Here is an 11987-nt window from a genome sequence, read left to right on the forward strand (position 1 = left end):
GTCTCGGCTCCCGGCCTCCCTCTCCCCCTCTCCGCCCCTCCCCCGCGCTGTCATTCACCCCGCTCCTCTCCACGCACAGCCAATGGAGAGACCCGGCCGAAACGGCTAGGCTCGCTTGCACCGGGCTTTTTCGCCCGGTGATTGATGTCCCAGAGTCAACATCGAGCTAGCAGACGGAGAGGGGAAGGAGCAGCCTGAGAGGGGAAGAATACGGCGCCCCCTCTCTCCTTCCCCTCCCCCCTACTTTAGCCCTCTGCGCACTTCGCCTCCAAGTCTCCGCGCAGCCGGGAGCGGCTGCCGCCTCCGCGCCCCTGCGCGCTGCCCCCCGAGCCAAACACAGCGATCGCCGCCGCCCAGGCCCCCCCCGCGGGGCCGGGGCCGGGGGCCAGCATGGAGCACCTGGGTCCGCACCATCTCCACCCCGGCCATGCGGAGCCCATCAGCTTCGGCATCGACCAGATCCTCAACAGCCCGGACCAAGGCGGCTGCATGGGGCCCGCCTCGCGCCTCCAGGACGGAGAATACGGCCTTGGCTGTTTGGTTGGAGGAGCCTACGCTTACGGCGGCGGGGGCCCCGCGGCCGGGGCGGGGGCCGGGGGCGCGGGGGCCTATGGTGCCGGCGGCCCCAGCGGCCCTGGTGGCCCTACTAGCGGCGGCGGCGGCGCCTGCAGCATGGGCCCGCTGGCTGGCTCCTACAACGTGAACATGGCCTTGGCGGGCGGCCCCGGTCCGGGAGGCGGCGGCGGCGGGGGCGGCGGCGGCGGCGGCGGCGGGGGGGCGCTGAGCGCTGCAGGGGTGATCCGGGTGCCGGCTCATAGGCCGCTAGCTGGAGCGGTGGCCCACCCCCAGCCTCTGGCTACCGGCTTGCCCACCGTTCCCTCCGTGCCTGCTGTGCCGGGTGTCAACAACCTCACCGGCCTCACCTTCCCCTGGATGGAGAGTAACCGCAGATACACAAAGGACAGGTTCACAGGTGAGTCCGGCCGGCGTGCGCCCCGCCTGGCCGCGGCCCGGGCTCTGCGCTACCTTTCCCCTGCCCGGTGGCTCCCGCAGCCCCCTCTACGCACCAGGTTACCCAGCTCCTCTCGGTGCTTCCCCCGAGTTCAGCCGCCTGCCACCTTTCCACGCTCGCGGAATCGTCATGCTCGAAGAGTTCTCCCGTCTTGGGCCCCTCTCCGTCCCTCCCGCAGGACCCCTACTCTGAAAAGCGCTCCCTGATCCCCTCTCGGAGTCGCTGGGTTCAGTGTGGCCGAGGGAAGGGGGATGTAGCTTCGGGACTACCTTTCACCCCGGCTTTTGGGGCTCGGGAATCTTGGAGAAAGGGGCCCGATGTGAACAAACTGTTTTTTCCGTCCGGGCCAACGTTCTCTGGCTGAGGCGAAGAGCCCCAGAATCAGACGCTAGGAAAGAACAGGTTCCCCACCTCTCGTCCCCCTCCCCACACAAACACACACGCTCTCAAACACACCACACACCCCACTTCACTTCGCGCTCCGAGCTCCAGTGTCGGTTGCGCTTGCCGGGCCGGCAGAGGCCTGAAGCCTGAGTAAAGCAGCAGAGCTGGTGGGCCCTCTTTCCCGGACTGCGGGCTTCGTCCAGGTCGGTGGCAGCGTGAGGCTGAGCCTCCCGGTTCATTTTCGTTCGGTCCCGGCCTGGCGTTCTCCCCTCTGGGCCCAGCCCCGTTCCCTCCAGTGTGAATAATGCACCGGCCTGACCGGCGATCGATCCGCGGCGGCCCAAGGACAACTCCTGGGACGATTACGCACTCCGCGGCGGCCGACAGCCGCCCTCTCCGCTGCCTGCTCCGCGCCTTCCACCGCTCGCTCCGGCTCCCTCCGCTCTCGCTTCCGCTCTCGGCACTCAGCTCTCGCTCACGCGCGGGCCCTTTGCTTCGGCCTCACTTCCAGCTACCCCTTAGCATTCCTGGGATCCGAGGCGAGGATCCTCGATCCTCCCGCCGAGCCCAGCTCCCAAGTCCGCTGAGAAGTAGCCACGAGTTGAGCCTGGGTTCCCGGCTGGGCCTTAGAGGCGGCGGGAGGTACTGGCCGCTGCCGATGGCGAGGTGGGACTCCCATGGGGCTCGGGCTCCAGGGCCCAACGGTGGAAAGGAGTTAGGGGGTCAGCAGAGGCAATACAGCCATTCTGCCCTGGGCCTCCAGGAAGGACCCTGTACTCAAGGGACCCCAGGACCCCAACCTAAGTCCTCTCAGGCCTGGGGAGGCAGAGCCTGCTGGCCATTCCACTCCCCCTGCCCACCCAGGCCAGTCCAGTCTTGAAGGGCCCTGATGGAACCCTCAGCCTGGAACCCACTGGTCTTAGGTCTCTGGTGAAAGCTGTTCCACACAGGGCCTACCTAGGGGAGCCACCGGCGGCCCTAATCTGGCTTCAGGCCCCAAGAAGGTTCTGAGGGAGTGAATGACTGTCACCTTGTGTTGCCCTGTGTCCTGTATGTGTCTGCTTGTGTGCCTGTCTGTCAGGCCGGGTGTACAGATAGGTAATTTGCCCCTTGGTATGTGATATGTCTGTGTATGTTGCTGTGTTGGTGGCGGCTCAGGTCAGGACCCAGGGTTCCCCCCACCCCCACCCCCACCCCCGCCTTGATCAGATGCGGCTTCAAGCTGCTGGGCAGCTTCCTGGAGCAGTGGGGGGCTTCGACCTTTAGCTCGCCTCAGACAAGCCCCTCAAGGAGACTGGCTTGGGCACGAGAGAGGCCGGGGCTAGGGAGGCCTCCGTGGCGGCGGCAGCGGCGTCCGCCTGGCGGGCGGGAGGGGGCCGTTTCCCGCCGCGGGCTTGGAGCTGAGGGCTGACGGGAGGATCGCGGCCCCGTTCCTGGGGTCTGGCCTCTGCGCTCGCTGATCGCGGGGAGTCGGGCCTGGGACGCCTCCTGACGCTCTGCCGCTTGCCTCTGCCGTCTGTCTGTCTCCCGCTCCAGTGGCCCTCTCACCCTTCACTGTAACACGCCGTATAGGTCACCCCTATCAGAACCGGACGCCCCCCAAGAAGAAGAAGCCGCGCACGTCCTTCACGCGCCTGCAGATCTGCGAGCTGGAGAAGCGCTTCCACCGGCAGAAGTACCTGGCCTCGGCCGAGCGCGCCGCCCTGGCCAAGGCGCTCAAAATGACCGACGCGCAGGTCAAAACCTGGTTCCAGAACCGGCGGACGAAGTGGAGGTGAGCGCGCGCGGGGCGGGCAGTTCTCAGCCCCGGGGTCTCTCCTGGGGCGCTCACGCCCCCTCCGCTCTCCGGCTTCTGATCGGTTCCCTGCTAGGCTCGCCTGGAACCGGGAGCAGCCGAGGCCGATGCCCGGGGTGGGGCTGGAGAGCCCCCGCTCTGTTTTACCGGAGGCTTCTTGGCTTTCTGACCCTAACGCTCAATGCTGGTGTAGACGCGGCTGGTCACCGCCGCTGCTTGGGGAACCTGCGGGGCTAGAGCACAGTCAGTCCTTGCAGTCCGCGCTTTGGGAATCAGTGAACGCTGAGGGACTTTTTGTTTGCACAAAGTAGCGCTTACAGACATGCCTCCTCCGTCCCGGAGACTGGAGGCCGGATGGCCTGCGCCTCGTTTCTGCCGCCCCAGAGAGGGCTCCTGGCGGAGCTGCCGGGCCCCAAACCGGGAGCCTGGGCCCCTCTGACTCCCTCCTCCCCGGACACTCAGCCAGGCCCTCACGCAGACGGTCTCCCACCCTGGAAGAGGAAAATCAATCCCTACCGGCTGCAGCGGGGTTTTGGAGAGTCCCACTGAAAGGGGGATCAATTAGGAGCAGATGGGTGTGTGTGTTTGTGTGTGTGCGGGCACTCGCCACACACACATTTACCCTTCTCCCGTCACACACCCAGTACACTAAAATCCCCCCACCATGCATACATTTCTCTCTCTCTCTCTCTCTCAACGTCCCACACTCCTAGGCAGCCTTACTCACCGCCAGCACCGCGCTTTCTCCAGCTGTACCCACTTGCACCCCTCCCGCACATCTGGCCCGCATACTTGGTTCCACAAGTTTGGTTCCAGAAGTTTCTCACTAGCTCAGGCCTCAGGGGGGAGAGCGCAGGAGAGTCTGGGCGACGTGCGCGGGGCCGTGGCCCAGTGGGCCTAGCGCTGGAGGAAGGAATTGGAGTTTCCTCTTTTTCTGAACCAAGGCGAGGGATCTGCCCGGGATTCCACCGGCGTGGCTTCCACAGGAAGCCACTGCCCCCACGACTCTGCCTCCACCCCATTCCTGTCGTTGGGGAAGAAATGGAGTATATGGCTTCAGACCTCTGGGATCTAGTTAAAGAGGTAGCTAGGGCTGGCAGAGTAGGGGTGTGGGCACTAGTGTTCCCAAGGCCCCACCAGGGCTGCAGCCTAGGCGAGAGGAGGGGGCGAGGCAGGTCCCTGGAAGACAAGGGGCTCTGGGATCACCGAGAGTGTCAGGCGAAGAGAAGGGAAGGGGCAAAGATAAACACCCCACCCCAGGGAGAAAAGGAAAAACCGGGCAGCTTGAAGAAGTCTTAGGGTAATAAAAGAAAGCAATGGATGACTAAACCTTCATTTTCGTTTCAAACAAATTCTCTTAATTCGGAGAGAACAAAGAGGGTGGGGTGAGAGACAACAAGAGAGAAGGACACAAAGCCGAAAAGGAAGAGAAAGGCTCAGGCAGTTTGAAATGCAGGAAAGAAGGGGAAGGCGAGACACAGAAAGACGCGCGGAGCTAAAGGCAAGAAGGGGCGGCGGGCAGGAGGCCGGCGTCCACCGCTGGGAGAGGCCCTCGCCGGCTTCGCGCGGCTTCATCGATCGCCTACAAATTGCTTCTGGAGGCCCCCGGGACTCCCATTAGGTCTGTCCACCTTAGAGACAGACGTTTGATCTCAGTTGACGGGGTGGAGGGGAGGCATTAAATGGAATAAGTGAGTCATCGCCTCCCTGGACCGCCTCGGAGAAAGGCGCTGGTCCGGCGGGAGTCCCGGCAGGGCACAGGGCTCGGCCCAGGAGGTAGGAAGGCTGCGAGAGTTTCGTTTCGCAGAGAAGAGAGGTCTGGCAAAGCAGCTCGAAGGCAATCCACCGGCTCCCGCCTCTGCCCTGGACTGGTGGGGAGGGTGAGGCGCCTCAGGCTTGGCACCGCAGAGCTGGGGAGAGGCGAGATGCCACCCTACCCCTGGCTGCGCCCTCCGAGGCTAGTGGGACACGGGAGCTCCAGATGCTTGGGCCTGGCGGATTTCCCCACAGCTCCCCCGGGGTTCCTGCGCTCCATTTACTTGTGGGGTTTCCAGTCTGTGTCGGAGTCAGGACCCTCAAGATTAGGGTGTGTGTTAAAGGGGCCCAAGCTGGAGTTGGGGGCTGTGAAGGAAGCAGTGCTCGTCCAGGCTGTTTCCCGGGAGCGCGCTCGAAGCGTCGGTAACGTCGGTAATGGCTTGTCCTCGGTGCAGGCGGCAGACCGCGGAGGAGCGTGAGGCTGAGAGGCAGCAGGCGAACCGCATTCTCCTGCAGCTGCAGCAAGAGGCCTTCCAGAAGAGTCTGGCGCAGCCCTTGCCCGCCGACCCGCTATGCGTGCACAACTCTTCGCTCTTCGCCCTGCAGAATCTGCAGCCGTGGTCTGACGACTCCACCAAGATCACCAGCGTCACGTCCGTGGCGTCCGCCTGCGAGTGAGCCTGCCCGCTCTGCCCGGAGAGAGCCCGGGTCCAGCCGAGGGGTCGCGGAGGCTGAGAGCCGGGACTCTCTCCCACCCCCTCCTGCTTCAGACTGTGCGCGGGAGGGGAACGCGGTGCCCCCTGCGCTCGGCGGAGCTCCTGCCAACGCTGTTTTCTCTTTGGTGGGGGGAAAAAAAGCGCAGGAGACAGGGACACGCGACCTCGTTCCAGACGCCTAAGTGGTCCCGCGCCCCCTTGGAACTGTTCAGAGTCCTCTCGGTTTACGTCTATTTTATTTTATTCTGATTTTTAACGTGGGACTGAGAGAGGCAGAGGACGTTGGGGAATAAGTTTCTGGGGTCCTCAGAGGACAGCAAGGGCTGTCGTTTGAACTTGCTCTGGGAAGAACTCTGTATTCCACTCCCCATCACACGTGGACGCCCGCAGGCCCACACAGAGGTGATTTCACGGTCTCTGGTGGTGTCACCCAGAGCCAAACACAGAGGACCTACGGCAGAGTGTCATGCACACATAGGGCCATCGCCTTCACACCCTTGACTCTCACTGTCAGGCATAAGCTAGGGGTGACCCAGCTGCATTGTGAACAGCATGGCACTTCTCACAAACACGAGGCTACGGCCACACTGTGACACACTACCCCACACACGACAGCGTCACGGCCCTCCAGGCCCCCATCACACATCCTAGCCGCACCCAGGTACGCACAGGCAGGTTTTCACACAGACTCAGCCTGCTTCTCCAGATCCTGTTCATACGGGGAGCTTAAGTTATGCACTTATAAGGTGTTTTCTGTGTAACCATTTTATAAAGTGCTTGTGTAATTTATGTGAAAAAATAATAAAACCCTCCAGATCCGGAGTCAGGACTACCTGCTCCTTGCTGAGCCCAGCACCTTGCAGCTACTTGGGTTTGGTGTGAAATGGTGCCACTGGGGCAGCTGCTGCTGTCTGGGCATAAGGGACACCCGGGGGCCAGGACCTGCAGGTCCTGGAGAGAGGGAAGGAGGGGGACAGAGAGAAACAGACCTGAGGAAAGGAAGGAGTGCCAGGCTCTCCTGGGACGCGGATGCTTGAGAAGATACACGGTCTTTGGGTGTGAGGGTTGCGCGCGTGTGCATTGTGTGTTTGTGATGGCATGGGCCTTCAGGATGTAACTGATCTGATCGTGAATGTAACAGTGTTTAAGCGTGTCATTGTGTTGGCAACTATTGTTAAGTGCTTGTCTCTGCTTAAGTCACAAATCGAAACTAGCATCATACATACGAACTTGCAGTGGTCTGTGTGACCATGTGCGAATGTGATTGTGTCTTCCGGGGTACTGGTGACCACCCACCCAAATCTGTGACTGTGTATGACTCCCGTGTCAATGTGTGTGAGAGTACATGTGAGTTTCTCCTCGTGAATCCATTTTTGTGTTAAATGTGCGAATGTTTGTAATCGTGAATCACCCGTAACGGTGTGAATACACTTGTGTGTGATATGTAATCATGTGTGACATGTAATCATATATGAGATGTGTATTTTACTATATATACTTGTGTGTGACAGTATATAATGGGGAAATGAAGTAGAGAGTGTGGATCGTCGTGGGTGACTGTCCCTGTCGGTGAGTGCGTGTGATTGGTTGTGATTGAGTGGGTGTAGTTGCGCACTGCTGGTGTGTGGGGGTCTAAGGTAGGGTGTGTGATGCACGGGGGAGGGGGGTACTAACATCTGCTAGGAGTTCCAGGGTTCTAGGCCCTTCCTCAGTAAGCCCCACAGGTTGGAGCACAGTGAGTCAGTAATTGGGCCAGGATCCTGTAGTGCTCTTAGTAGGATTTCCTGGCTCCCAGCACTAGTCTGGCCTAGTAGAGATCTGAGTAAGTGACTTCCTAGGGACCTTCAGGGGGCCCCACACCCACTCCAGCCAGGACAGCAGCCATGGGACACAACACTCCCTGTAACATCCAGTCCTTCTGCCTATGAGACCAATCTCAGGTGCACAAAACTGACTTGTTTTTTCTGAAAGAAGCTAGGTGGTGGAGGCTCTGAGGACATGCCATCCTGGGGGAATTAAGGGGGGGGGGGAGATGGGCTCTTTCTTTGGGATGGGAGTGTGACAGAACTTGGTGGCTAGAAACTAGAAGGGAGTGGGTGTGGGACTTGTTCAGGTATACAGAGCTATGTGTGTGTGGGGTGGGGGGGAGGGTTCAGAGTCACAGAAACCATCGGAGACACTCTCCTTCACCCCTGCCCAGGCCGCCATCCTGGACCTGCCATGCCATGGGGGTGGGGGACAAAGCCCAGCAGACTCCCAGCCTAGTAGGCCCAAAGGGAAATTTGACTGGGTGGGGCCGTGCTTATCCATCCCTCATCCGTGGCCCCCTTGGAGCCTGATCTCCTCAGGAGAAGAGGATTCTGGGTCCGAAGGACTAAGGCTGGCCCTCCTGCCCCGCCCCCCAGACCCTTTGGGTGACCAGGCAGGGCCCTGACATGCAGTTTGCCTTGGGGAGAAGGTTCTGGCCACAACACGGGGTCTGCAGCCCGCCTCCCGCCTGCACCGTCTGAAACACCCAGGACCTGGCCAGGAGAAATCCGGAAATGGCCTCCCGGAACCACCAAATTCATTTCCTTCTGCCTGGGCAGGTCTAGCTGATCCCTCCTGTCCTGCAGGGACTGGAGCTGCCAGGCCCGTACCTTCTCTGTTTGGCGAGGTATCTTCTCCATTTATGTCTGTAAGACGCACCTTCAGTGCACCCCCCCCCCCCCGCCCCCATCAGATTCCAGAGTCTGTGAACTTCAGCGGAGACTGGGGCCTTCCTCCCACCTCCCAATCCCGGAGACCCCCTCGAGAGGCTGCTGGCCCCAGAGGCTACTGGATATTTTCTGGCCACAGACTGTCCAGCTGAGTCAGGAGTGGGGAGCCTCTGCCCAGAACAAACACAACCTCCCCAGCAGGCTCCAATCCAGGTTCTTCCCCGGAACCCTTCGCCCCCTTTTACAAAACAAACTGCAAAATTAGGCATTATACACCCCTCCCCGAAATACCTTCTACCTCCCTGATCTTCACAAACAGCTAGGGTTCACACTCATAACCACGCGGGCGTATGCCCCCTCTGCCATACCGCTCTCCGACCCGGTCCAGCTTGTCCGGGACTCGGGTGGAAGTGGGCATCCCGCATGCCGGGCTCCCGGCGCTGGAGGTCACCCGGCTCCGCGCGCGCCGGCTCCCGGGGTACGCGCTGGCTCTCGGCGCTCGCTGGCCGCGGGAGGCCAGGGTCACGCTCTCTCCAGGGGCCCCTCCCACGCGCCCAGGCCCTCGGGGGAGACGTCCCTGGGGTGCCAGACTCCCAGGGGCACCGAGGCTCTTGGAGCCCAGGGGCCGCGCAAGACTCCCCCGTCTCCACCGGGAATTCGTTGGGACCGAATCTCCGGCGAATCCCGCATCGGCCGAGGCCGCCGCAGCGGGGAAAGGCCAGGATGGCTCGGGGCCCCGCCGGGGGCAGCTGAACCCTCACACCCCGGCCCCTGGTGGGGGCGGGGGGCGGAGGCTGGTGGAGAGGGGGCTGCGAGGGTCACAGTCAGGGCCAAAAACCCGCAGCAGAAAGCTCACAACTCCCGGCTGGCCACCGCGCCTGCCGGAAATGGTCGTCTCTGTTCAGAAATAGGAATGGAACTCAGTGTCCGAATAACTGTGAAGAGAGGTGCGGAAAGAGAAGAGGAATTAACGAACCTGACTGGGCAGAAAGATCGGCTTCCTTCCTTGGCTTGAGTGAGCTCACTGCCCGGACCAAATTGCACGGCGAGTGAGCCCTGAGCTCGGGCTCAGACCAGGCGCAGCCCAGCGGGGTGGCTGAGTGGGTGGTGGCCCGTGGGGCCCAGAAACCCAGGCAGGGCTGGGGTCCTAGAGGCCTGTGTTGTGCCGCCGGTGGTACACAGAGAATCTGGCTCAACCTGTTAACTATAATAGCGGCTTTGTGCCGATCTGTGCTTGGGGGCTGTGTGGGCACGGCCTGAGCACTGCCTTGTGACGTCCCTACTGTGGTGGCAGGTGTGGGGTTTGCCCTGGGCCCAGGACCCAGATGGGCATCCTGTTTATGGTGTGCTTGCAGGCGGGCAAGGTATTTCCAGGTGTATGAGACTACTACTAAGAGGGACCTCCCTCCGGGCTGGGCAGAGCTGGAGCAGTTGGGAATCGGAGGCAATGCCGTGGGAGGTGCGGAGCTGGGGCCCCGAGGCTGCCTTGAGGGCCCCTCAGACCAGATGCGGGAGGAAACCCCTTCTCTCAAGCTCCCCCCTCGTGCCCATCTTCACACACTTCTCACTCCCACGCAGTCCTTGGAGTCTTGCTCCCTAATCAGCTCAGAGTTTGGAGCCTCACGGCCAGGCCGCTGCCCTGGCAACTAACGCGAGTCACTTCCGCTTTTCCCGCATGGCTCGAATTCTTTGCCCAATGCCAGCCCAGGGAGGCCCCTGGCACCACTCCCCTGCACCCACGCCTGGACTCCTTATCCTGGGGAGCCCGATGAAACAAGCTGAGCGAGGGCTAGATCCGGTTCGGATTTTCCAAAGAAATCAGAGCAGAATCTTAAGATAGTGTGTTCTATGGAGAGGGTGGTGGTGGGTGAGTGAGTGGAGGAGGAGGTGGGGGTGCTCATGTTGTGTTGGGAGGGGTGCCTACGAACTCATCTCCTCGGTCACAGCCTGCATCGCTGTGGACAACCTCACATACCTCCACCCTCTGCGCGACCCCTGGGGTGTGCGATGTGGCACCAGGGCAGGGAGCTACAGGTGTGCGGGTGCTGGGCACACACACGCACACTCTCTAGTGCTGGCATTCTTAGTTCCCTCAAACTCGCGGCGGTCCCAACCCCAAGAAGCTCCTACCCGCGGTTACCACCACCCCACCCCACCCCACCTCGTCGAGGGCACTCCCTTTCCCCACACCCCCTCCCCCTGCCCGGAGTGAGGAGGGCCTAACTTGACTGCCGGCGGCTTGGGGGTGGGGATTTCCTAGGCCCGCGCTTCCGCCGCCCGCCCCCGGGCTCCAGCGAGCGCTGAGGCTGGGCTTGGGGCCCGCGGGCCGCCCGGGATTCCAGCCGAGGACCCTAGCCAGGCTCAGAAGGTCCAGCGGTCGCCGCTGCCTCCCTGAAGCCTATGGAAATCCGGCCTCCCTTTGTGTGCAAGAAGGCTGTTAAGGGCTGGGGGACAAAAGGGGCGCAGCCCCCCCCACTGCTGCGTGTCACCCTAAGGAGGGCTTTGGTGGAAGCTGCTCCTTCCCCTTCAGGTTTTCAGCCCTTTAGTCCCAGAGCCCACGTATCTTCCGTTCCTTCGGGAGGAGTCGCAAGACCCGAAAGCTGGAGGCGGCGGCGACTTAACAACCACCCAGAAGTGGGAGCCGGACCAGAGGCTCCAACACGGAAACACAGGACAAGTGAGTTCCGGGCGCCCTCTAGGGGCCGCGCGGGGAGAGGCGCTTTGAGCCAGGGCCCTGGAAGCCAGCCCGTGGTCTGAGGGACCCTTGGGAGTGCTGGGGTGGCTGCCCCCGCCGTTATAATAGTGTAACGATAATAATATTAATCAGCAACAATGTGGAGTGCTTGCTCTGTTCAAGGCACTGAACTAGTTTTTAAAAGTACTAATACAGCCCTAACAACTACCCTATGAGTTACGTGGTATATCATCCCACTTTATAGGCAAGGACAATGAAGGTCCAGAGAGGTTAAGCAACTTGCCTGAGAGCTCGAAGTTGCTAAATGGGGCCGGTATCCCAACCCAGGGTCTAACCCGAGCCAGGGTCTCGGGGAGGGATGGCTGAGTCCAGGGGAGCGGTGGATTTGAGGAGAACTGGAGATGAGACCCCCCACGAGGCTTCTCAAGGGATTTCTCGTATTGTGGAGGGAGCTCTTTGCCCAGAGATCCACTGGGACATTGCCTTCTAGGGCTCTGGAAAAATCACCTCCAATCCACTCCGGTCCGCTGGGCCTCCTCCATCTCTGACTGTCCCCTCCACCCCTCTAGGACCCACCCTGGAGCACTGTCAGACCTGTGAGACCTTCTCCTCCTTCTTCCCCATACTTAGCCAGCATCCACCCTCTGGACCTTCCCAGCCTGGGCTTGCCACCTTCCAGGAGCCCTCTGGGATTGGAAGGAGGTTCTTGGCACTTCTATCCCCCTCCCTTCGTCTGAGCCAGTGGGGGCGGGAGAATTCAAACAGGTAAAAAATTAAAAATAGAAGCAAATGAATCACCCTTTATTAGACAAAGGAATGGAGAACCAGGAAGGAAAATCCCTCCTCTCCTTTTACATCTGCTCTGTGCAAAGCCTATAGTTCTGGGTTGGAGGGTGGGGGAACAGGCTGGGGTGGGTAGGAGGGTGCAGCC

The 11987-nt window shown here is 61.3% G+C and overlaps 1 protein-coding gene across 2 annotated transcripts; it reads left to right on the plus strand.

Moving 5' to 3' along the window:
• The first annotated feature begins 133 nt into the window (after positions 1–133).
• Positions 134–6514, plus strand: TLX1 (T cell leukemia homeobox 1). Of its 2 annotated transcripts, none has more exons than XM_058697530.1 (3): positions 134–973; positions 2933–3170; positions 5402–6514. In XM_058697530.1, the coding sequence occupies exons 1-3, from the start codon at positions 391–393 to the stop codon at positions 5622–5624; spliced, it is 1044 nt and encodes a 347-aa protein (XP_058553513.1). In that variant the 5' UTR covers positions 134–390; the 3' UTR covers positions 5625–6514. The 2 variants fall into 2 exon arrangements, with proteins under 2 accessions (XP_058553513.1, XP_058553514.1); XM_058697531.1 differs by having other exon boundaries at positions 141–973; positions 2969–3170.
• The last annotated feature ends 5473 nt before the right edge of the window (positions 6515–11987 follow it).

Source organism: Neofelis nebulosa, chromosome 13 (genome assembly GCF_028018385.1).
Source record: "Neofelis nebulosa isolate mNeoNeb1 chromosome 13, mNeoNeb1.pri, whole genome shotgun sequence".
NCBI lineage: Eukaryota > Metazoa > Chordata > Mammalia > Carnivora > Felidae > Neofelis > Neofelis nebulosa.